General features: G+C 39.6%; 1 protein-coding gene across 1 annotated transcript in view; it reads left to right on the top strand.

Moving 5' to 3' along the window:
- Nucleotides 1-20,702: 20,702 nt before the first annotated feature.
- The window catches only part of kif5aa (kinesin family member 5A, a), a 33,539-nt gene continuing 30,268 nt past the window's right edge, over nt 20,703-23,973 (top strand). Inside the window, exons 1-4 of the mRNA XM_082175123.1 lie at nt 20,703-21,216; nt 21,764-21,851; nt 21,965-22,038; nt 23,819-23,923. Coding sequence (XP_082031249.1) covers nt 21,082-21,216; nt 21,764-21,851; nt 21,965-22,038; nt 23,819-23,923 — 402 coding nt within the window. The 5' untranslated portion in view covers nt 20,703-21,081. The remainder of the gene's footprint in view (nt 21,217-21,763; nt 21,852-21,964; nt 22,039-23,818; nt 23,924-23,973) is intronic.

The following is a 23,973-nucleotide window of genomic DNA, read 5'->3' as shown; positions in this document are numbered from 1 at the left end:
AGGCACCATGTTCAGCAGAAGATCGTTTTCAGCTCTACTGTGCACCGATGCGAGATTTCCACCAAAAGTTTGACAGTACTTCTGAAAAGGCAGAATATTTTTAATATCATCAATCAAAACCAATTATTTTAGTATTTTGTAACATTAATAATGGTAAATGTAGTATCCTCAGCATTACAGATGTGTTTTTCCAAATGGGATCTGCAAATTTTTTTTACAGACTTTCGTGTGCGCCCATGAAACTTTTCATGTTTATGTATACTATAACCTATTTCATTTGTGCGCCACTGCCATTTTACTATGAAGAAGACAGGAGTATGGATGCACATGAATTAATAACACTATATTTGCTCAAAATGTGTCTTTCATTAGGGCAGTAGTATAGTCTATCTCTAATATCACGGCCTTATCTCTGCTTCATGATATGGGCTGATGGCACAATAGTGTACATTGGACTAATAATAAGTGTTTATCCCTGAATATTGTACGCCAAACACAGAGGTTTTTCAGATTTCCCATCATGCCATTCTGTCTGTATTTATGATTCTTTGCAGCCTTTAAAAACTGTGCAAATATAACATTAGAAGCAGATCCTGAGAGGTGTCATGTATTGTCAGGACACAGACCGTGTCACTAAACAGAGCTGAGGGCCACTGCCGTTTACATAGTGACATGCAGGACTCTTGCTCATGATGCATCACATGACCATACGAGCCAATACATCTCTGCATGTGCAATTCAGTACAAAACACATGTTTAAATTCTACAGATTTATTTTTCAGTGAACAATATGCATATGCAATATAATGCAACAATCATTTCTATATAGACTGTATTTTTTATATGAACTTATGAACATGTTACGTGTGCACCAGAAGTGCGAGTTGCTCATTATTGTGAGTGTATTTAAAGATGAAATAATACACAAAGGAGGATCCAAACATTTCTTCAAAAACCCTGGAATAACTGATGAGCCAAGAGGGTGTCAATGTGGTTACTGATGCAAGTTTGGGCATTTCTCAAGAATTCTTCAAGATTTGCAAATTTGTGTTGCTTATTTAAGTTATACTAATTATTATTATTATTAATTATTACATGGCTTGGTTGAATTCCAATGTAGAATGTGGTCTGTTTCAATAAACAGAAATATCTGAATATTTATTTGATGATCAGATTCTTCAGTTCAGATCAGATTCACTATTAAGAACTCAGAGTGTCTGAATTCTTTATATTTCTCTGTATAACTTCAGAAAATGACATTTCAGCCTCAAATTTATGCATATAACTATAATAGTGCTGTCAGGAGCACATTACCTCTGCTGACATCCAGTCAAGTGGTGTTGCAAAGAATTTGACACATTTCAGTCCAAATGCAGACCATCCAGTGGGGCAGCCATTAGCTGTATATATAATATTCAAGAAACAGTGAGAGTATTTACATACACAATCATTGATTATGCTTAATAACCCAACAACATGTCATGTAAACACTTTAAATAGAGTTATTATTGAGTAAATATCATAAACTGTTTAAGTTTCTCAAATAAGTACATAACTTCTTGGAAGAATATAAAATGTATTCTCTGCTCTCACTGTAATAACAATAATTATTTCAATAGTAACCTGCTGCGTCCCCCTGAGAGAATGTCATGAAAAGAAGCAGAAGTGTCAGCTTTTCCATGGTAAACCTGGGAATGAATTGTTGTAGCAAATCCAACGTCTTTTTGCTTCGGGTCTCAAAGGAAACTCTGTGTCGAAGTTCCAGGTCCCAGAAGAAATAACTTTATTGAACAATCAACAAAGTGATATGCCAGCCGTTCATCTGAAGTTCCCATTGCCAGACTTCATGTCTTATACCTTTTTCTTATCTCTAGGTACCCAATGGGCATTTTCTTTTCTTGCCCCTCCTCGTGATATCGCCACCATTAAAAATAGACTTTTTGTCTATTGGTGGAACATCTCAAACATCTTATATAACATGTTTTTCAGTACCTTCCAGTGCTTCCCTCTCCCTGCACCCCTCCTCCATGCAAATAGAAAAACACCCGCAAATTAAGAAAACATCTTCATCAGTTTCACAACACATGTGTGCTCCAAATACTCACAACACAACCAAATACAGAAACACACTGCAAAAGTTCACAACTTTGCAATGACATGCAGCCTCTGTACCCTTTCATATAGGCTGATTTATTTCGAGGTTTTTATTCTCTGTCTGGGAAGCGGGGCAGACAAACATTTATTGCTGCGGTCCCTTCAATGGGCTGAAGGCCATGTTGGAAAGCTGAATAACCGTACCTTTATCTGTCATGTTTGCAGATTGAGAGCTGAGATTGGGTAACTGTGCTGCAGATGTACAGATGTTATTGCGGGTTGTATTGATGTGTATTAACGTGCATGTTTTCTTTATTGTTAAAGGGACAGACCAGCCACTGTTTCTTGTATATTTAAGTTCCTTTTCAGTCGGTCACGTCCGACGTTACGTGCACAAACAATAAAAACTTCAATCTCCTTTCTCTGCCACTGACTCGCCGTGTGGAACAGTCATGTTGTATAACAAGGGCAGAGGCTCACAACATCCCAAGTGTCCAAAGACAACATATACACCTGCCATAAGCTATTTCATGTCACGATATGAAAAGTAGCTTTGCAAAAATGCAAACGCAACTTCAAGAAAATGTGAAAAATAATTAAATGTTTTTTCATCTGCATAACCACTTACTTTTACAGCATCATGACCACCAATCCAAGTTCATATCGTACCAGGCACCATGTTCAGCAGAAGATCGTTTTCAGCTCTACTGTGCACCGATGCGAGATTTCCACCAAAAGTTTGACAGTGCTTCTGCAAAGGCAGATTATCTTTAATATCATCAATCAAAACTATTTGTTTTAGTATTTTGTAACATTAACCCTCTGAGGTCGAGAAACGCGCCGACGCGTTTTGCTGGATTTTTTTCACATAGCAGCAACATAAACTTAAATTACTCCGTCATTTATGGTTATACAGAAAAAAGAAATATAAAAAAATTATCTGTGATATTTCTACTTTTGTATGTGTCCACTTACAATCAAATCAAAACATTGTGCTTTTGTAAAATAAAGAAAATAAACAGGGTGTGCGTTCTGCCTCTCCATCGCGGTGAACTTTTTTTTCTTGAGCACGTCTATAAACTGAAACAAAACTCAGCGAATACTTGTCACACATTTATGAGCCATATACCTTTATACACATTTAAGTGTGTACTTTTAAATGATCGGATTCAAACTGAAAACAAATATTCTCTGTTTAAGTAATTTGTATAAAACCAACAGGATGTCCAGTATCTCAAACGCTTGCTAATTACTTTTTAATTCGACACGCCCACTCGCGCAAAAGAGATTCACATGCAAATCGTCCACATGGAACGCGAACGCCCTCGTTACCTCAAACACAAAACACCAAAACACTTCACAAGTCTCTGCTTTTCGTCGAGTTTGGAAGACACGTCTGAGCTTACATGGATTTACCTCAGAAGAAGAAGAACGCGATTTGAAGACAAGAAAGATGTAAGGTAAGAAATTCTTACTTATTAGTTTATGGTATTGTTGCATAAACTTCACATTGCAGTTGAACTGTTGCTAGATATATGGTGAATATTATACTATTTAGACCCGTGTTTACTGTTAAATACTGTTTGTGGATATCTGCTCAAACATAGATATGTATAACCATAATGTTTAATATTTTGGAGCGCGATGGCGTTTGAATGTATCATATTTTGGAGCGCGCTGTGGGTTTGAATGTGTCATATTTTGGAGCGTGATTGCGTTTGAAAGGAAAAATGCACCAAACATTAGGCTTTATGTTTTTACTATTATCTCATTTCATATCATCATAACGAATGGAAACATTTGAAGTAACATATGATAATCAATATATTTTTCTCTAGCGTAGTTGTTCTTGAAATCTTTTGGAAGATTTAATTTATTGTTATTATTATTTTATGCAGCACTGCGTAGCCTATGCCTACAAGGCCTATATTCATGTTCATTATATATTGTTGGAAACGTGTGTGTGTGTGTATTCTGTGAATTTTAAAAATAAATTTTAACCAGAAAAATCTAAAATCTATTCCCAAAATCGTGCAGCCCTATAGTTTCTCTTGATATCAGTATGTTCACAGTTTTTTCTTTTTTCTTTTCTTTCAGGGACCAGATGCAACTGAGTCCTGCTGACTTCAACATTCACATGAGTCTCTGTACATGCACATGGTAAAGTGAAAATCAAACACCTTGGAAATGAAAGGTATGTACAATGTTTTTAGGAATGGCACAAAGGTCTCTGTCTTTGGATCATTGTTTTCAATGTGCTCTTTTGTCATTTGTATTTTTGGATTGTGTTGTGTTGTAAATAAATCCAAACAATCTAAAAGCCATTCTTTTTTAAATCTCCTCATTCTTTGTGCAAGGTTGCTCTGAATGACAGGGCCTGATCGCTCCTAATAGGGCAGTTAGGGGAGTGTCTTTGTCTTTCTCAGGTGTGAAAAGCTTACATATTCATGAGATGATCACGCCTCTTCGAATATGGCTTTGTCACACAAAACACGTCTTAGAAATTTTAAATCAATATATTGTCTTATCTGAATGAGCAGTCAGGGTGATTTTCACATAGTTTTGGAGCAAATATTCTAGGCTATGTCATACAATTTTCAAAAGTCTTGTGAAGAAATAATAAGTATGGGTTTCATGGCCTTATTTCAGTGAGAATTTTTTTTTTGTATTTTCACAAACCACGCATAAATGTCATTATCTCAAAACTACAAACTTTTACATACATGCTGCTGATATATTATTGTAGCAGAGTTTGTGCTGAATACAGTGTAATTAGACTTTAGCCATGACAATGTCACTAGTAACAGAAAAAAACACAAATGTCAGAGCATGTCAGAACACCTCCAGGGCCCAGAAAACAGCTCAGACCTCAGAGGGTTAATAATGGTAAATGTAGTATTCCTCAGCTTTACAGATGTGTTTTTCCAAATGTGATCTGCACTGCAAAAAACAAAACTTGTTCTTAATCAGTATTTTATGGAGCCTCTAAAGGGACCTTTGCAACAAAACAATAAAAACCATTTACAGACTTTCACGTGAGCCCATGAAACTTTTCACGTTTATGTATACTATAACTTATTTAGTTTGTGCACCACTGAGAGTATGGATGCACATGAATTAATAATGCTATATTTGCTCAAAATGTGTCTTTCATTAGGGCAGTAGTATAGTCTATCTCTAATATCACGGCCTTATCTCTGCTTCATGATATGGGCTGATGACACAATAGTGTACATTGGTCTAATAAAGTCATGAGCCAAGTGGGTGTAAATGTGGTTACTGATGCAAGTTAGGTCATTTGGCTGTATATATAATATTCAAGAAACAGTGAGAGTATTTACATACACAATCATTGATTATGCTTAATAACCCAACAACATGACATGCAAACACTTTAAATAGGGTTATTATTTGGTAAATGTCATAAACTGTTTAAGTTATTCAAATAAGTACATAACTTCTTGATAGAATATAAGTGAGGAGACAAGAGACGGAGATGCGTCGAGTCAGTTTTACTCTCCACTTCAATATATCTACAGTATCACACTGTACAGCGAGTGAGGTCAAAACAGCCACACAACGTTAACCCGGAACTCATATATCATAACACATAGTCCCTTGGTGAATGTCTCTTTCAGTCTTACTTGTGGGTCACCACAATGTATTCATTGCTCTCACTGTAATAACAATAATTATTTCAATAGTAACCTGCTGCGTCCCCCTGAGAGAATGTCATGAAAAGAAGCAGAAGTGTCAGCTTTCCCCTGGTAATCCTGGGAATGAATCAGCAGCAACGGTAAAATATGTCTGTGCATTATAAGAAAATCTACAAAGATACCAAGCAAGTAAAAAGCTATTTGAAATGCAAAACAAATAAATAGATGCACTTAATCAGTGTCTTAGGCTTATTTTATAACAATATAAATAATAGCTTTACTATTATTTATAACCATGAGTTGCATTAAATATTAAGACATAAATGTAAATTATACATATTGTTTCACTGGCAGAACTTTATTCACTTAAAGATATAGTTAAACTCAAAAATGAAAATGTCATAATTTACTCACCTTATACTGTTCCTAAACTGAATGAATGTCTTTCTTTTGTGATACAACAACAAGAAGTCAATGGGGTCCAATTATGAACTGCACGGCACTGAAATTTAGGGATGTTTACTTCAGAATGTGCCGTCAAAATGTCAGTAATGCTGTAGTGATGCTCTATTAAGCACCTTTCCCTACTTTAATACTAGATGTTATATCTAAAATCACAAGTGGGATAATATTTCAATAAATATTGATAATTTTGACAAACTTCCTTTTACACTAGATATAATTAGAAATTTGGGTGGAGTGAGAATTGGATGGATATCAAAGATATGTGATACCTTTATTTGGATTCTTCCATAAACATGCTGTAGATAAAAACCCCTAAGGAATGTAAGCATGGTATGTTTGCTCAGTCCAATGAAACAGTGGATAATAAAGGGCAGTTTATCAGGTTCAATGAATGAGGAACAACAGCAGAGAGAAGGAAAACAGGATGGAAACACTTTCCATGCCATGTGAGCTTGAACTGGATCAGGTTTCTGTGGGCAACAAACAATGCCTTCATTTAAAGGGATAGTTCACCCAAAAATGAAAATTACCCCATGATTTACTCACCCTCAAGTCATCCTAGATGTATGTGATATTCTTCTTTTTAGACGAATACAATCAGAGTTATATTAAAAAATGTCCTGGCTCTTCCAAGCTTTATAATGGCAATGAATGGGTATATGTCTTTGGAAGTCCATAAAAGTGCATCTTTTATGCATCTCACACGTAAGCAAGATGGCGCCTGTGTTTGGCTTTGCCTCTGCTCTGTCTCTGCCCTCACGTATTTCTGTGGTTTTTCTAGTGTTGTTCTTTGTTTTATCAGCCTTGATAACAAATAGCTGTGTCTCAGCTGTTTTAAAATATGATCGTCACACGCTTTTCCGCATTAAGGAGACTATGAACGACTTCTCAGTTACCGGGGCTTGGTCCTCGAAGTTTTTCCCTCCTTATATTGAATATTCTACGTCATCGCCGGTGTACCTGCTAGTCACCAAGCATCGCGGCAGGAGGAGGAAGCGGGGATCCAGGGCTGGTATCCAGGCCAGGTGGAGGAAACAACGTGGAGAGTCACCATGTCCAATTGATCCCGGAGCTTTCTGGGTTGAGCGGTGCTTGCGGTCAATTCCTGTCTGCAAGGTGTCGTGTGCGCCTTCGTTGCTTTGGAGTAACGTTAGTCAATCTGATCGGAGTTTCCCGACTCGGCGGTCCCAAAATCCATTTCCGCGAGAGCGGATTCTGTGTCATGTGACTTGCCAGCTAGCAAATGCAAAACCTGACCCATCTGATCGTGTCCAGCCGGCGCGATTTGCTCTGTTTAACGCGCGCTCCATTGCTAACAAGGCGCTCATACTCAATGATTTATTTACAAAGGAACATATTGACTTTATGTTCCTAACAGAGACTTGGCAGCGAGATATGGAATACACTCATCTCAATGAACTGTGTCCCCCGGACTGTTCTGTGTATGGGACACCGCGGGTGTCGCGACGAGGAGGCGGACTCGCTCTCGTCTACCGGGACCGTTTCTGCTGCAGGTTGATCAATTCGGATTCTTTCGACTCCTTTGAGCTGCAGATGACTAAGGTTGGAAATAATGATTCATTTTATTGTGTCTTAATTTACCGCCCTCCTGGTTCTGCTCGCTTGTTTTTAGCTGATTTTGCCGAGTTTTTATCTTCAATTATCAAACTTGAAAAGGTTCTGATACTTGGGGATTTTAACTTGCATGTTGATGACTCGTCATGTTCTGTGGCATCTAAATTCTTAACACTCACTGAATCATTTAATTTTAAACAATGTGTTTTAGGTCCTACACATATAAAGGGTCATACTCTGGACCTTGTTTTTTCATTAGGTCTGAGTATCGACCATTTGAGTGTTATGGACATAAATGTGACAGACCATTGTTGCATATTTTTTAATCTGTCTTCTAATGTTGACTGTCTTCCATGTAGACCGATGTTGCAAAGACGTATTATTAATCAAGCTACAGCAGAGAAATTTTCGGAGTCATTTGACCGAGTTCTTTTATTGATTGTAATAATGCTGAATTATTTCTTCAGTCTTTTAATAATCAGTGTCTGTCGGTTTTAAATCTAGTTTCTCCCTTGAAAAGTAAAAGCATATTCCCTAATAATGTGTGCCCTTGGATGAATGAGGATATAATGTCTTTCAGGAGAAAGTGCCGTAAGGTTGAACGTTTATGGAAATCCACAAGTCTAGAAGTACATAGATTGCATTTGAGGGAGCTTATCTCACTGCTAAATGTTAAGATAAAACAGGCCAGGTCAGAATACTTTACTAATCTTGTAACTAAGAATAAGAATAATTCTAAAGTCCTGTTTGATACAATATCTAAGATTGTCTCTCCCCTTGCTCCCCAAGTGCCTGTACACTCAAAGAGTGATTGCAATAGGTTTTTAAATGCTTTTGTAAACAAGGTGCAAGATATTAGAAATACTATAATTCCATCTCTTGATGTCATTTCATGTGGGTCAGCTGCCTCATACACTTGGGATACTTTTTCTCCAATCAATCTAGATGATATTAAGAGCATATTAAGTCAAATGAAACCATCTTCTAGCCCGCTCGATGTAGTGCCGACTTCGTTGTTATTAAATGTGTTTGATTTACTTGGACCATTTGTTGTTAAAATGATTAACCTTTCCCTTTTAAGTGGATCTGTTCCTAGTCATTTTAAACAAGCAGTTGTCAGCCCTTTACTAAAGAAACCTAATTTGGATTCTTCCGTGCCAACTAATTACAGGCCGATATCTAAAATGCCATTTTTATCTAAAATTCTTGAGAGAGTGGTCGCCGGCCAGCTGACTACATTTCTTAATGGGAAAAATATACTTGATAAATTTCAGTCAGGTTTCCGGAAATGCCATTCAACTGAGACGGCACTTCTTAAAGTTTCAAATGACATTATGATGGCTGCTGACTCAAGACAGTACACAGTGCTGATTTTACTTGACTTATCTTCTGCGTTTGATACATTAGACCATACGGTCCTGTTAAATCGATTACACAATGAAATGGGTTTCTCTGGTGTTGTTCTTAGATGGTTTACCTCTTACCTGAGCGACAGATCATTCTGCGTGTCTGTTAATAACATTTTGTCAGATATGACCCCTCTGTCATACGGAGTTCCTCAGGGTTCAGTTTTAGGTCCTCTTTTGTTTTTATTATATATGAGCCCGCTTGGTGAAATAATCAGAAACTTTAATAATGTGTCTTATCACTTTTATGCTGATGACATTCAGTTGTACTGTTCTTTTAATGATTCTGAGTTTGGAAAATTAACGGATTTACTGGAATGTCTGTCATGCATTAAGTCTTGGTTATATAACAATTTTCTACAACTGAATACAAAAAAGACTGAAACTATGATCATCGCTCCAGAACAAAAAATATCTCAAATTAAACAACACCTCTGTTCCTTAGACTCGTCTTTCCAGACGAGCCTAAGAAACCTTGGTGTTTTGTTTGACCAATCGATGTCCCTGGATGGTCATTCTAGACAGCTGGTCAGAAGCTGTTTTTATCATTTGAGAAATATCTCTAAATTAAGAACAATACTGCCCAAAACTAACATGGAGATGATCATTCATGCTTTTATTTCATCACGGTTAGATTATTGTAATTCTCTTTTTACTTGTTTTAACAATTGTTCTGTGAGCCGTCTCCAACTGGTTCAAAATGCCGCAGCCAGGCTTTTAACAGGAACAAACAGAAGGGCACACATTACTCCAATTTTATTTACTCTCCACTGGCTTCCGGTAAAATACAGAATTGATTATAAAATTTTAATTTTAACTTTTAAAGCACTACATGGACAGACGCCTCAATATATCACTGACATGTTGACCCCTTACTCTTCGTCTCGTATTCTCCGCTCCTCAGGTCAAAATCTCCTGATGGTACCTAAAACCCGCCTGAAAACTCGGGGAGATCGCTCCTTCCAGGCGACTGCTCCAAAAATGTGGAATGCCTTGCCCTTGTCATTGCGTGTGGCCGATTCTATTGTTTCTTTTAAAAAACAGCTGAAGACACTGCTATTTAGACAAGCTTTTAGTTGATTGTGTTTTTATGTTTTTGTTTTTATGTTTGTATGATGCTTTTTAAATTGTATACTTGCTACTTGTAAAGCACTCTGTGATTCTTTCTGTGATGGGTGCTATATAAATAAAGTTTACTTACTATATAAATAAAGTTTACTTACATCTATCCATCATAAAAGTGCATCTATCCATCATAAAAGTGTAACGACTCAAACAGGAGGATGCAATAATGCAAGTAAAACTCTTTATTGGAAGTTTAACAGAATAGTCAGAGGTAAACAGACACACACAAACACGGAGGCAGACGAGTGGCGCAGGGACCTCGATGGGCAGCACGGGTGATGATGATGGTGAGGCTGAAGGATGTCCGTGACGTGCAAGGGGAGAAATCTGGAGCAGGCGGATTAATGTGAGAATGAAACATAGGCTTTAATTTAGATACATGAAAGACGGGATGAATTCTCCTGTACGCCGGAGGAAGATTGAGTCGGACTGTCACCGGACTAAGGATCTTGATGACAGTGAACGGGCCGATGAATTTGAGAGCTAGCTTGTTAGAGACGGAGCGGAGTGGAATGTTCTTGGTTGAAAGCCACACTTTTTGACCAACGACGTATACGGGAGGCTTTGACCGGTGGCGATCGGCTTTAGCCTTGGTGTGCGCCCCCACCTGGAGCAGAGTCTCACGGGCTCTGGTCCATGTGCGTTGACACCTCTGGACGAAGGCGTGGGCGGAGGGGACCGCGACCTTGGATTCCAGACTAGGAAAAACTGGTGGCTGGTAACCTAAGCTACACTCAAACTGAGATAGGCCCGTGGATGACAATGGCAACGAGTTGTGAGCGTACTCCACCATTGAAAGATGCTGACTCCAGGAGGAAGGATTCTTAGATACCAAACATCGCAGCATTGAAACCCTGAAGATAGACTGACACTCGCTCCCAGTAATTTACAAAACTCTCGCCAAAATTTGGACACAAACTGGGGTCCCCTGTCAGAAACCACATCCATCGGGAGGCCATGTAAGCGAAAAACGTGGTCCACAACAGTTACCGCTGTCTCCTTGGCTGAAGGTAATTTGGGCAAGGGAATAAAATGAGCCGCCTTCGAGAACCGGTCCACTACGGTCAAAACGACATCTTGCCCTGGGAGGGAGGGCGGGAGGACGGTAATAAAATCTAGCGCTATGTGGGACCAGGGTCTCGAAGGGACAGGCAGCGGTTGGAGTTACCCATCTGGGGGTCGATTGGAAGTCTTACCAGTGGCACAAACCGAGCAAGCCAAAACAAAACTGTGAATGTCGCGAGCCATTAATGGCTACCAGAATCGTTGCTTGATCAAAAAACTGGTGTGGTTAACTCCTGGATGACAAGCCATGTGGAACAATGCCCCCACTGAATAACATCTGACCGTAATCCCTCCGGCACAAATAAACGATTCGGTGGGCAACCGGCCGGAGGCGTTACCCCTTCTAAGGCCGTCTTGACCTTCGATTCGACCGCCCATGTGAGTGTGGAGACAAATGGGGTCTCGGGTAAAATGCACTCGGGAGTAGACGGGCGTTCGGAATGGTCAAAAATGCGCGATAAAGAATTGGGTTTGATGTTTTTGGAACCCGGGCGGTACGAGAGAGAAAAATCTAAACGACTGAAAAAAAGTGCCCACCGAGCCTGCCTAGAGTTGAGTCTTTGGTAACACTTTATAATAACTGCACGCTATTAATCATTAGTTAAGCATTAGTAAACAGTTAATTCATTTATAAAGCATTAATATACATTAATAAGCAGTTTATAAATACAGTTATAAATGCTGTATTCTTGATTTATAAGCATGTCTATAATGTGTTTAATAATTGTATTTTCTTAATTTATTAATGATCACTTTATCATTTTTAAATGAAGTATTGCATTATTTACAAACCGGTTATTTAGGAGTTGTCAGTGGCTAATAAGATCACTTAGAAAGTGTAAGTAAATGTAGTAGATTCAGGTAGTTATAAAGCATTTAGTACTGGTCAGTTAACTATGTTTGTGAGCTAATCTAAAGTGAGGACTAGTTATGCTTTGTAAAGCATTTATAAAGGAGATTTAAAGACTCAGTTTTCTTCTAAACAGAAAAAGTAAACAAACACACACAGCGATACAGAACATAAAAATATTAACAGCCTTTAAATCTTCTTTATAAACGCTTTACAAAGCATAACTAGTCCTCACTTTAGATTAGCTCACAAACATAGTGAACTGACCACTACTAAATGCTTTATAACTACCCGAATTAACCCTGAATTACAGTAGAAATACATGTTAATAAACCATTTATTAACACACTAAGTAACTATTACTATATGTCTGAATAATAATATGTATTTAAACAGTTTATTAATAATTTACTTACACTTTCTAAGTGATCTTATGAACCACTGACAACTCCTAAATAACCGGTTTGTAAATAATGAAATACTTCATTTAGAAATGATAAATTGATCATTAATTAAGGATGAAAACACAATTATTAAACACATTATAGATATGCTTATAAATTAAGAATACTGCATTTATAACTGTATTTATAAACTGCTTGTTAATGTCTATTAATGCTTTATAAATGATGAATTAACTGTTTACTAATGCTTAACTAATGATTAATAGCGTGCAGTTATTATAAAGTGTTACCGAGTCGGTTGGCGGTTCTGATATATTCCAAATTCTTATGATCGGTCCAAACGATAAAGGGTACCCCCGATCCCTCCAACCAATGACGCCATTCTTCCAACGTTAACTTGACTGCCAACAACTCTGTTACCAATGTCATAGTTACGTTCGGCAGGTGATAAACGATGGGACAAAGACACGCAAGGATGCATCCTGTCGTCTGTGGAAGAATGTTGGGAAAGTACTGCTCCTACCCCCACCTCTGACGCGTCGACCTCCACCACGAACTGACGTGAAGGATCAGGGGCTATCAAGATGGGGGCTGAAACAAAGCAGGCTTTCAGTTTGGAGAATACAGCCTCAGCTGTATCGGACCACCTGAACATAGTTCTGGGGGAGGTCAAGGCAGTCAGAGGAGCGGCTAGTTGGCTTGAATTGCGAATAAAACGCCGATAGAAATTGGCGAACCCCAGAAACCTCTGTAGGGCCTTACGGAAATCTGGACTTGGCCAATCTACCACAGCCTTAACCTTCTCAGGATCCATACGTACTCCCTCAGACGAAATTATGTAACCTAAGAAAGGAACAGACTGTGCATGAAAAGCGCATTTCTCCGCCTTGACAAAAAGCCCATTCTCTAGCAACCTTTGAAGCACTCGTCGGACGTGCTGCACGTGTTCCTGGAGAGAAGAAGAAAAAATCAATATGTCATCCAGGTAGACATATATGAACTGATCTACCATATCTCGCAGCACGTCATTGACGAGAGCCTGAAAGACCGCTGGGGAGTTGGACAGCCCAAAAGGCATGACCAAATATTCAAAGTGTCCCCTGGGGGTGTTAAAAGCAGTCTTCCATTCATCTCCCTTCCTTATGCGAACCAAATGATAGGCATTACGTAAACTCAATTTTGTGAAGACTGATGCTCCCTGCAACCTCTGGAAAGCTGAAGACATTAACGGCAAAGGATAGGTATTCTTTACTGTGATGTTGTTCAACCCCGGTAATCAATACAAGGTCGCAGAGACCCATCCTTCTTCCCCACAAAAAAGAACCCCACCCCCGCTGGAGAAGAGGAAGGACGGATGAACCCCGTTGCTAGAGAATCATAATTATATATTATAGGCCTCCATGGCCTCCCTTTTTGGGGCAGAATGCGAATATAACTTGCCTTTAGGCGGAGACATACCTGGCAGTAAATCTATGGCACAGTCGTAGGGACGATGCGGAGGAAGAGAAGCAGCACGAGACTTACTGAACACTTCCTTCAGGTCGAGATACTCCGCGGGCACGTTAGATAAATCCACTGCCTCCTCCTGAAACACAGAACCAGAAACAGATGAACAAGCAGACACTAGACAGGACTCATGACATTGATTGCTCCATGCAGAAATGGAATTCTTTCGCCAGTCCACTCTAGGGTTGTGTTGGGTTAACCAGGGGTGACCAAGGACAACGGGTGCAAGTGGAGAATCCATGAGAAGAAATGATAATGTCTCGGTATGGTTGCCTGATGTGATGAGGGTAATGGGTTCGGTGGTGAGTGAAATGTTAGGGAGTTCTTGACCATTGACTGATATCTTGTGGGTGAGTGAAGTGATCGGGATCTGAAGTCTGTGAGCAAGTTTAAGGTCCATGAAATTACCTTCTGCTCCGGAATCCAGCAGGGCTTGACCGTCGTGCGTGCGTGTTGCCAATCTCAGTCTTACAGGGAGGAGCGTGGACGATGATGAGATCTTCTCGGCGGAGATCCCACCCGATAGTAGCCTCACTGTTACTATCGGGCTTGTCCTTTTACCTGGGCAGGAATGTAGAAAATGGCCCACCCCTCCACAGTAGAGGCAGAGCCCCTGGGACCTCCGCCTTTCCTTCTCCTCCCGGGAAAGCCGAGCTCTCCCCACCTGCATGGGCTCGTGATCGAAGACGGGGCTGACCGTGTCCCCGCCGCTGGCACGTGGATTCTCAGCACCCCCAGGTGATCTGTTAGGAAGTAAACGACGTTCCATCCTGGTTAATCGGGCGTCCACCTTCAATGCCAGATCGATAAGTCCATTGAGGCTCGTTGGGAGGTCCAGGACGTAGATTTCCTTCTGGACACAGTCTGCCAGCCCATGCAGGAACACATCCCACTGAGCCTCCTCGTTCCAGTGGCACTCTGCCGCCAAGGTCCGGAACTCGATGGAATAGTCCGACACAGAGCGGTCACCTTGACGCAAGTCGGCGGGTATCTTGGCCGCCTCTCTCCCTGCCACCGCTCTGTCGAATACTTGCCTCATCTCCTCGGAGAGTGCCTGGAACGAGGTACAGCATGGATCCTGGTTCTCCCACACCGCCGTTCCCCATAACGCCGCTCTTCCAGTCAGTAGTGTAAGAACAAATGCCACTTTCGATCGTTCGTTGTTGAAGTTTCTCGGTTGTAACGAGAAATGCATGGAACATCGGGTTAAGAAGGCTCTGCAGTATCTAGGCTCTCCTGAATAAGACTCAGGGTGTATTCACACCTGCCTTGTTTGGTTCGATTGAATCGAACTCTAGTTCGTTTCCCCCCTTGGTGCGGATCTTTTGGGCAGGTGTGAACGGTTCCAAAACGAACTCTGGTACGGTTCGTTTACGATGTGAACATGAACCGACCCAATTGCAGAAAACTGCGCCTTTTTATTTGACTGCTCTTATGAGGATACATTTTGGCATAATGGTGTGTGTTATTGTTCGTTCAAGCGCGAAAGAGAAAGAGAATTCTGGTGCGCTGTCTGTGCACGCGATACTGTTGCGCGTCTCTCTGCGCGTCGTGTGTGCATCAGGACATTCACAGACAGAGCGTTCTCTTTTGTCTTATCGCGCTTAAATGGTTTAAAAGCATGTTCTCTCCGCCAGAACCGTCTTGCAGCACATCGTCGTCTTCTCAAAAATCCTAATTACAACATCGTATAGATGACATTGTAACATATGATGCTCAATAGTTTCTTCATATTGCGTTTGTGGAGAATAACACCAAATCAGTAAAAGAAAAAATATTGCATTACGAAATATCTCCATGCTGAGCCTATTTTTGCACTTCCTGCTTTTCCCTGCTTGAGAATTATTTTTATTTTTTATTTCTTTATTTAAAAGGGACAGCGCACATTAATCAACATGAGGACAAAGTCCAAAATGTAAATGTGCCATATTTAGCCATACAGGCTAATTTTCATCTGCAGTCTCTAGGTTGATGGTTAAGAGAAAACAATAAATACACTACAACAATACAATAAATACATATCAATAAGAAAGCCTTAGATAAGTAAGAATAACACCACTATTCCCGATCAGGACAACTGGCAGGTTGATAAAAAAAAAATATATATATTCCTGTCCAATGAATGGACGACCTTAGCACACGTGTGGTTTTGTTTACAAATTTTGGTTCACTTGCAAAAAGAGCAGTGTGAAAGCGAACCGTACCAAACAAAAACAAAAATCAACATTGTATTTGGTCCGGACCAAAGCAAGTGAACTATCGGACTTTCCTGGTGTGAATACACCCTCAGGAACAGGCAGGCGAGGTTCTGACTGAAAGAGGGGTTCAGGTGGTGTGGGTGGAACTGGCGGTGTGGGTGGCGCAGTGGGAGCTCTCAGATGTTGTAGTTGTTGGGTGAGCTCGGACACCTGCGCCACTAAAGCCTGCACCGCCCGACCCGTGTTGGTGAGACTCTCTTCCTGAGCATCCATTCTTGTAATGCTTCTGGTGATGAATTCATCCATAGTGATTGTAGGTCCACTTGCTGCATCCATCAGGTGGTCAGATCGTTCTGTAACGACTCAAACAGGAGGATGCAATAATGCAAGTAAAACTCTTTATTGGAAGTTTAACAGAATAGTCAGATGTAAACATACACAAACAAACACGGAGGCAGACGAGTGGCGCAGGGACCTCGATGGGCAGCACGGGTGATGATGATGGTGAGGCTGAAGGATGTCCGTGACGTGCAAGGTGAGAAATCCAGACGGAGAACGGAGAACACAAAGAACAATCCAAAAAGGAACACACTGATGTCAGACAGAAACAGGAACGGGAATGAACACAGGAATACTCTACAACGATCTGACAAAGACAAGATGAAACTGTGAACTTAACTAGGCACGTTGATCAGCTGCAGCTGATGCCGCTGATGAGATGCAGCTGTCATCGCAGATCAGCGGTAGTGATCAGTGACCACGCCCACACACACACACACACACACACACACACCACAACAATAACACGAGACGAGAAAGAGACAGTGAATTCATGAACCGTGACAAAAAGTGCATCTATCCATCATAAAAGTGCATCTATTCATCATAAAGTGCATCTGTCCATCATAAAAGTGCATCTATCCATCATAAAAGTGCATCTATCCATCATAAAAGTGCATCTATCCATCATAAAAGTGCTCCACAGGCTCTGTTGTGTTAATAAAAGCCTTCTGAAGTGAAGCGATGTGTTAGTGTAAAAATATCCATATTTAAAACTTTATCGACTAAAATAACTAGCTTCCAGCAGAAGGCCTACGCAAGTCGACTTGTGCCACCAGAGAAACACTTGACGATGTGTGGCGTAGATGTAGGAGTAGTGTGAGGTTTGACGCCTCTCGCGGTTCAAACAAACAGTATGTTATTACTTTTTAAAGAGCACACGTTTATAACACACATACAGTAAAAAGGATGTTGTAGAGTCTATGTCGTGCTGTTACTGTCATTCTCTACAATATGCTGTTCTTTGTCACTAGCCGCGTTTTCCATTACCCTTCAAATTGCAAATAGAAATTGCGAATTGAAAATGCGCTCAATGGAAACAGGTCAATTTCACAAAACCTCCCATATATCACAAAAAAAATTTTACACCAAAAGGTAGACTACTTACATCTGATATATTCGCCATTTTAACAGATGGACAGTGAGTTAGCAACGAAGCTACCGGTGATGCTATCAATATTAATACTAATTTATGACTGAAGTCTTGGATATAATCCGTTTTTTTTTTTTTTTTTTTTTTTTTTTGTGATAGGGGTGTAGAATGTTTGTTTGTAAGTGAGTGTGGAGAAGACGCGTTCAGCCGTGATCCACGGACGTAACCTTTAAGAGTATGCAGCGTTAGATCACTAATAGGCTTGAGACGCGTCTGCTCAACAGTCCGCGTTGTAACAATGAGGTTTGAGCAGTAGTGCTTCTCAGTGAGGAAAAGTAGAAAATGTTCGTTGTAAGCGAGTTTAAAGAGAAAAATCAAGAATTATAAATCAAATCGATAGAGCTCCAAAAACAACAACGCGTTCAGACGCGACGCATGATAATAACAGGACAAGACATTACTCACCGTGTTTGTTGAGTGTTTCTTACTCACCTGAGCTTTTATGAACTCAAAGGCGCGAGCGCGCGAGAGAAAATAAATAAATAAAAATAGCTGAGCGCACGGGTGGCGCGTTAACAGGCTAGCGAATTACTAGCGTGTTGTGCTAGTAGTAACGTAAGCTAGCGATGTCAGGTTAATCTGAGATGTTGGGTAAGCTGTATTTAGTAGTAGTATAAACAACTAGAAATTGTAGTAAATGATGGTTCAAAACAAGGAAATACGAGGCTAAGACGGAGCTTACAGCACCGAAGCAGACACACTCACAACAGGCAGCGAGGCAGAAAGAGGTCCCATTAAGTTAATCAGTGAGCAGTTGCTTTCACAGAGTTCTTCGCCTATGTCTATCCTTGACTAAATCAGTTCCTTTCATGAACGACTTCACAAAGCTTGTGAGACTGCTAAAGTTCATCTTGCTAACTCTCAGACTAAAATGAAAGTGCAATATGATTGTAAGAGTGTGGCATGTACTTCTCAGCCTGGTGAGTCTGTGCTCGTCCTGCTTCCTGGATCTGCATTGTAGGCTAGGTTCTCTGGAACTTACACTGAGAGAGGAAGCTAAGTGTGTAGCTGCCTGGCTTAAGAAAGGTAACATAAGAAACATTTGGTTATTAAAAAGGCTTGGGGGATTTGTGTCTCAAGGGTGTATCTCAAGCTGTCTAGTATGGCAGCTTGAGCGTGTGTGTGTGTGTGTGTGTGTGTGTGTGTGTGCGTGTTTGTGTGCGTGTTTGTATGTATGTGCGTGTGTGTGCGTGTTTGTATGTATGTGTGTGTGTGTGCGTTTCTTTTTTTTCTTTTTTTTGTGTTTTATTGTGTTAACACTCTTGTGGACAAGAAATCCTTTTTGTTTTGTAAGTTACTGTTTGTTTGTATATACTTTTATTGTCCATTACCTAATAAGTATACAGTATATTGTTTATTCAGTGGGAAGGGATTAGTAGAGAGGTGGGTGCCATTTCCTTTTATATCTTGTTTTTCTCTTGTTTAAGCTAGTTAGGGAGTTAGTGTATTATTATTGTACTTTTGTTTTGTTTTCTTTTTTGTAGCTTAGTTTTTCCCAAATAGTTAGAGGGTTTATGTTTGTTGTCTTGGCCTTGCCCCCTCCCGAAGCCTTGAAATCCTCCCACATTTGTTAAATAAAGAACGTGTTTTGCTATTGATTTGTTTTTGGTCATTGTTACGGCATTGGGGTTGGGAATTGAACTTTGCAGCCGCCACACATCACACCATTTTAATTCTGTTACTTGTCCCTTCAACCCTAGACAAAATAGGGACCACACACACACACACACACACACACACACACACACACACACACACACACACACACACACACACACACACACACACACACACACACACACACACACACACACACACACTCTCTCTCTCTCTCTCTCTCTCTCTCTCTCTCTCTCTCTCTCTCTCACTCTCTCCATAGGCGTAAAGGTTTTAATACTGTGAACTATTCTCTCCCCTTACACTAACACCCTATAAAAAGAATAGTTTTGTACTTTTGAAAATCAAAAGTTTGATAGTGATGGCCTTATGAAAGGCAATTTTTGTGAATAAAATGGTTATATAGATGAAACAACTATTTTTTGTTGTGAAAATAATACTTTGTGATTTTGTGTATTTACTAACACAACTTAAAATGTGCTGAAATGTTTGAATAAAGTGCACTTTGATGATCTGTTGTGATATTAGTACTAAGAGTTTTGTAAAATACCTTACTTGTGAAAATAGTACCAAAGTGAATTAAATAAAAACTGTAAGTAACAAAACTGATGACACACCAATCAGAGTCTCAGGATAAGGGCCATGGGGAATTATGTGCTTTGGAAAATGAATCCCATGGGAGAGAAAGAGGAAGAAGAGAGGAAAATAAAAATGAAGAGGACAGGGTCAAAAGTCATTTATTCCTGATGAAATACAGAGCACTATAGTTGAGCATGTTCTTCTGCAGGAATGATCATGAGGGAAGTTGGTCTACAGGGTTTTACTCACACATACAGTATAATTACAGTACAGCAGTACTTTAGATGAGAGACCTTTCACTGTTACAGTAAACACCGTGGCACACGTTGTTAGAAAACTGCTCTGTCACAAAATCTGACTATATAATGACAGAATAATCCAGTAACCGGCTGTGATTGGCCCGTCCCGAGCAGCGCAGAGGAAAGTAACAGGCACCACGTGACCGCGGGTTCACTTCAGCAGAGCAGAGATCATCGTTATTTATGATTAACATCTGAATAATGACGTCTGACACGAGTGCATATAAGTGAAAATAAGCCGTTTAAAAAATAAAAAATAAATCCAACGAACATTAGTAATATACAGTATACATAATTTACATATTAATACATAAAAATAAATAATAAAAGACACATGCCAGCGTGTACAAATTGATCAATTAATCAAAAAACGGTATATTCATTAGAGATATGAGTCTAGTGAAATAAGCAGGAGGATGACGTAGGCAGTTAGCCCCGCCCCCTGCGCGAGTGGTCCTCAGCCACGCCCTGCTCCGCATCCTCATGACAACAGCAGCATCCTCGCCATCCCATCATCACTGCGAACACAACACACAGATAACCCTGAAGAGAAGACTCGCCATCCCAGCATCACTGCGACTGACTCCAGCAGGACAACACACACAGATAACACACAGATAACCCTGAGCAGATCTACAAGCAGACACCAGCATCTTCTTCTGTTCCTCGCCTGACGCCATTAGCTCGAGCTCAGCCCGTTCCTCGTCGTCTTCTGCTGTTCTTATATAAACTCGCTGATACCGTGTGATCATGACGGACGCCGTAACGTTAGCTGAGTGTAATATTAAAGTGCTGTGTCGCTTCAGGCCTCTGAACCAGGCGGAGATCCTGCGCGGAGACAAGTTCCTGCCCAGCTTCCAAGGGGACGACACGGTCATCATCGCGGTAACCATCTCCTTTATCCACATTAACCGCACATTCAACACTAATATAGACATTACATGATGATACGAATGATGATGATGATGATGCGCGCGACTGTGTCAGTATGACGTCAGCACATATAGAGGCTCGAGGCCTAATCTGAGTCTAGCTAAATACAAAAGAAATATAGTTCTGTCTGTGTGTATATATATATCTGTGTGTGTGTGTGTGTGTGTGTGTGTGTGTGTGTGTGTGTGTGAGAGAGAGAGAGATAGTTTGAATGAATGCAGGGAGTGGCTGATGATGATAATGTAATAGTTATTGGGGAGGGGGAGGGTTTTATTTTTTTTACTAAGCTGTAATAAATGTATATATATATATATATATATGTAGTGAAAGTATCTGAATGTGATTAGCAGTTCTGTGAAGGCTTATAGTGTATAAAGCTGAACTGAGACAGTCTATTCCTCCGTCTATATCTCTGTGACGTGATTGATGGTCTAATAATCAATATCTGAGTCCAAACAATGACGTTCCCGTTTCCTCTGTGTGTTTTATGTGTCCGCAGGGAAAGTCGTACGCGTTTGACCGTGTGTTTCCCACTAACACCACTCAGGAGCAGGTGTACAACACATGTGCCAAGCAGATCGTCAAAGGTCAGTGTGTGTGGAGTGTGTTTCATGACTATAGCTGAACTCATTACATATGAGCTGGGAGGATAGCGTTCGCCAGGCTTATACTGGATGTGTGTGTGTGTGTGTGTGTGTAGATGTGCTGGGAGGTTACAACGGCACCATCTTCGCCTATGGACAAACCTCTTCTGGGAAGACTCATACCATGGAGGTACAGTGGGTTACACTGGTTACATTATTACACAGTTTTACTTCCAGCAACATTATCAAGAGTTCATTTTGCATTAGTTTTTTAGGGAACACTTTACCATAAGGTTAATTATTTAACATTAGTTAACATGAACTAAGAATGCACAATACTTCTACAGCATTTATTAATCTTAGTTAATATCAATTTCAACATTTACTTATACATTATTAAAATCAAAGGTTGTATTTGTTAACATTAGTTAATGCACTGTGAACTAACATGAAGAAACAATCAACAGCTGGATTTATATTAACTAACGTTAACAAATATTAATAAATACTATAACAAATGTAATGTTCATGTTAGTTAACACATTAACCAATGTTAACTAATGAACCTTATTGTAAAGTTAAAAACATTTTTACATTATAAAAATAGCAAAACCAGTCAAAAGTAAAAATATTTAGCATAACATACGTTAAACATCACTACTAAAATCTACAGTTGTGGTCTGTGTCATTGGTCAGCCGTCATTGTGTTTAGTGTCGTCCGGCTCAGTCTCTTTCTGCTGGAACATTTTTATTTTTATTTTTATTTGCCCTTTATTTAACCACTTACAGCTTTCTGAGATTAAGGCAAAGCAAGTTTATTTATATAGCACATTTGATACACTATGATAATTCATATAGATTTACACAGAAATGAATAAAAAAATAAATTAAAAAAATCACAAAATAAAAACAAGGAAAATTAAAATAGTTATAAAAGGAATTAAAAGAGTAAAAAGATGATACATAGATAAACTTCTCATCTGGTGTATCATAAAACACCGGTGTATCATATTTCACATTATTAAAAGATAAAAAACAGAAGTGACCTGGCCAAAATGAGCAGCACAACATTGTAAAAAAAAATAAAAAATCAGCATAACATTAAAACACATCATTAGACCGATTAAACACGTCTGTCTGTGTAATTTACCAACATTCTACCACGAATTGACAACGATAAAATACTTTTTTCCTGGTGTATCTAATAAATAATACACAATGCATAATAATACATGCATATCGATTTATTTTGCTGTCTTAACAATCATGCGAGCCATTGCTCTGTTTATTGATCTGAACCGAGCCGGACGATGACATCACTGATTAAACCGAACGGCTTTATAGACGAACAACTAAATCAATTACTTTTATTATACTAAATAAATGACTGACAAATTCTTGCTCTTCTACTCTGTGTTCAATAACATAGATAATATAGAATAAAAAAATAAAAAACATAACAGTATTATTTACAATATTTGACTATTTATGTCCTAATTTATTTCTTATTATTGCACAGTTTTTATCCTTGCATTGTTTATTTTAGTTTTTTTATTGCTATTATGCCCTTTATTGAGGAAGCTGCGTAGACATGCACTCTAGTTTCTAATGTTTTATTGGTTAATGCTTTTATCCTGTGTTTTGACCGGGACCTTAGTGCTTCGCTTCGTTCCTTCATGTAAAAATGTGTATGGAATGACAATAAAAGACCCTTGAAGAGTTTGATCTTTACAACAGAACTGACTTCAGCTGAACAGTGACACTGCTTCCTGTTAGAGCTGCAGAACTAAACTCAGTTTGCATCATTTAATCATTATTTTCCTGTTATCTCTGTAAAGCCGCTTTGAATCAATCTGTATTGTATAAAGCGCTATATAAATTAAGCTGACTGGACCTGACTGGTTCAGAAGCACTGCACCACCGCTCGGATCAGACCAGGATGAGTTTTACTAATGACATGTTTATTTCAGGGGAACCTGCACGACCCGCAGCAGATGGGCATCATCCCCCGCATCGCAGAGGACATCTTCAACCACATCTTCTCCATGGACGAGAACCTGGAGTTCCACATCAAGGTACTAGATTTCCCCCTGAACACCTGACTTGAGTTTACCTACAGTCGACA

This window comes from Leuciscus leuciscus (assembly GCF_965113295.1).
Source record: "Leuciscus leuciscus genome assembly, chromosome: 7".
Taxonomy (NCBI): domain Eukaryota; kingdom Metazoa; phylum Chordata; class Actinopteri; order Cypriniformes; family Leuciscidae; genus Leuciscus; species Leuciscus leuciscus.
Note: the sequence above shows the minus strand (reverse complement) of the source record. Positions and strands in the feature narration are given on the sequence as shown.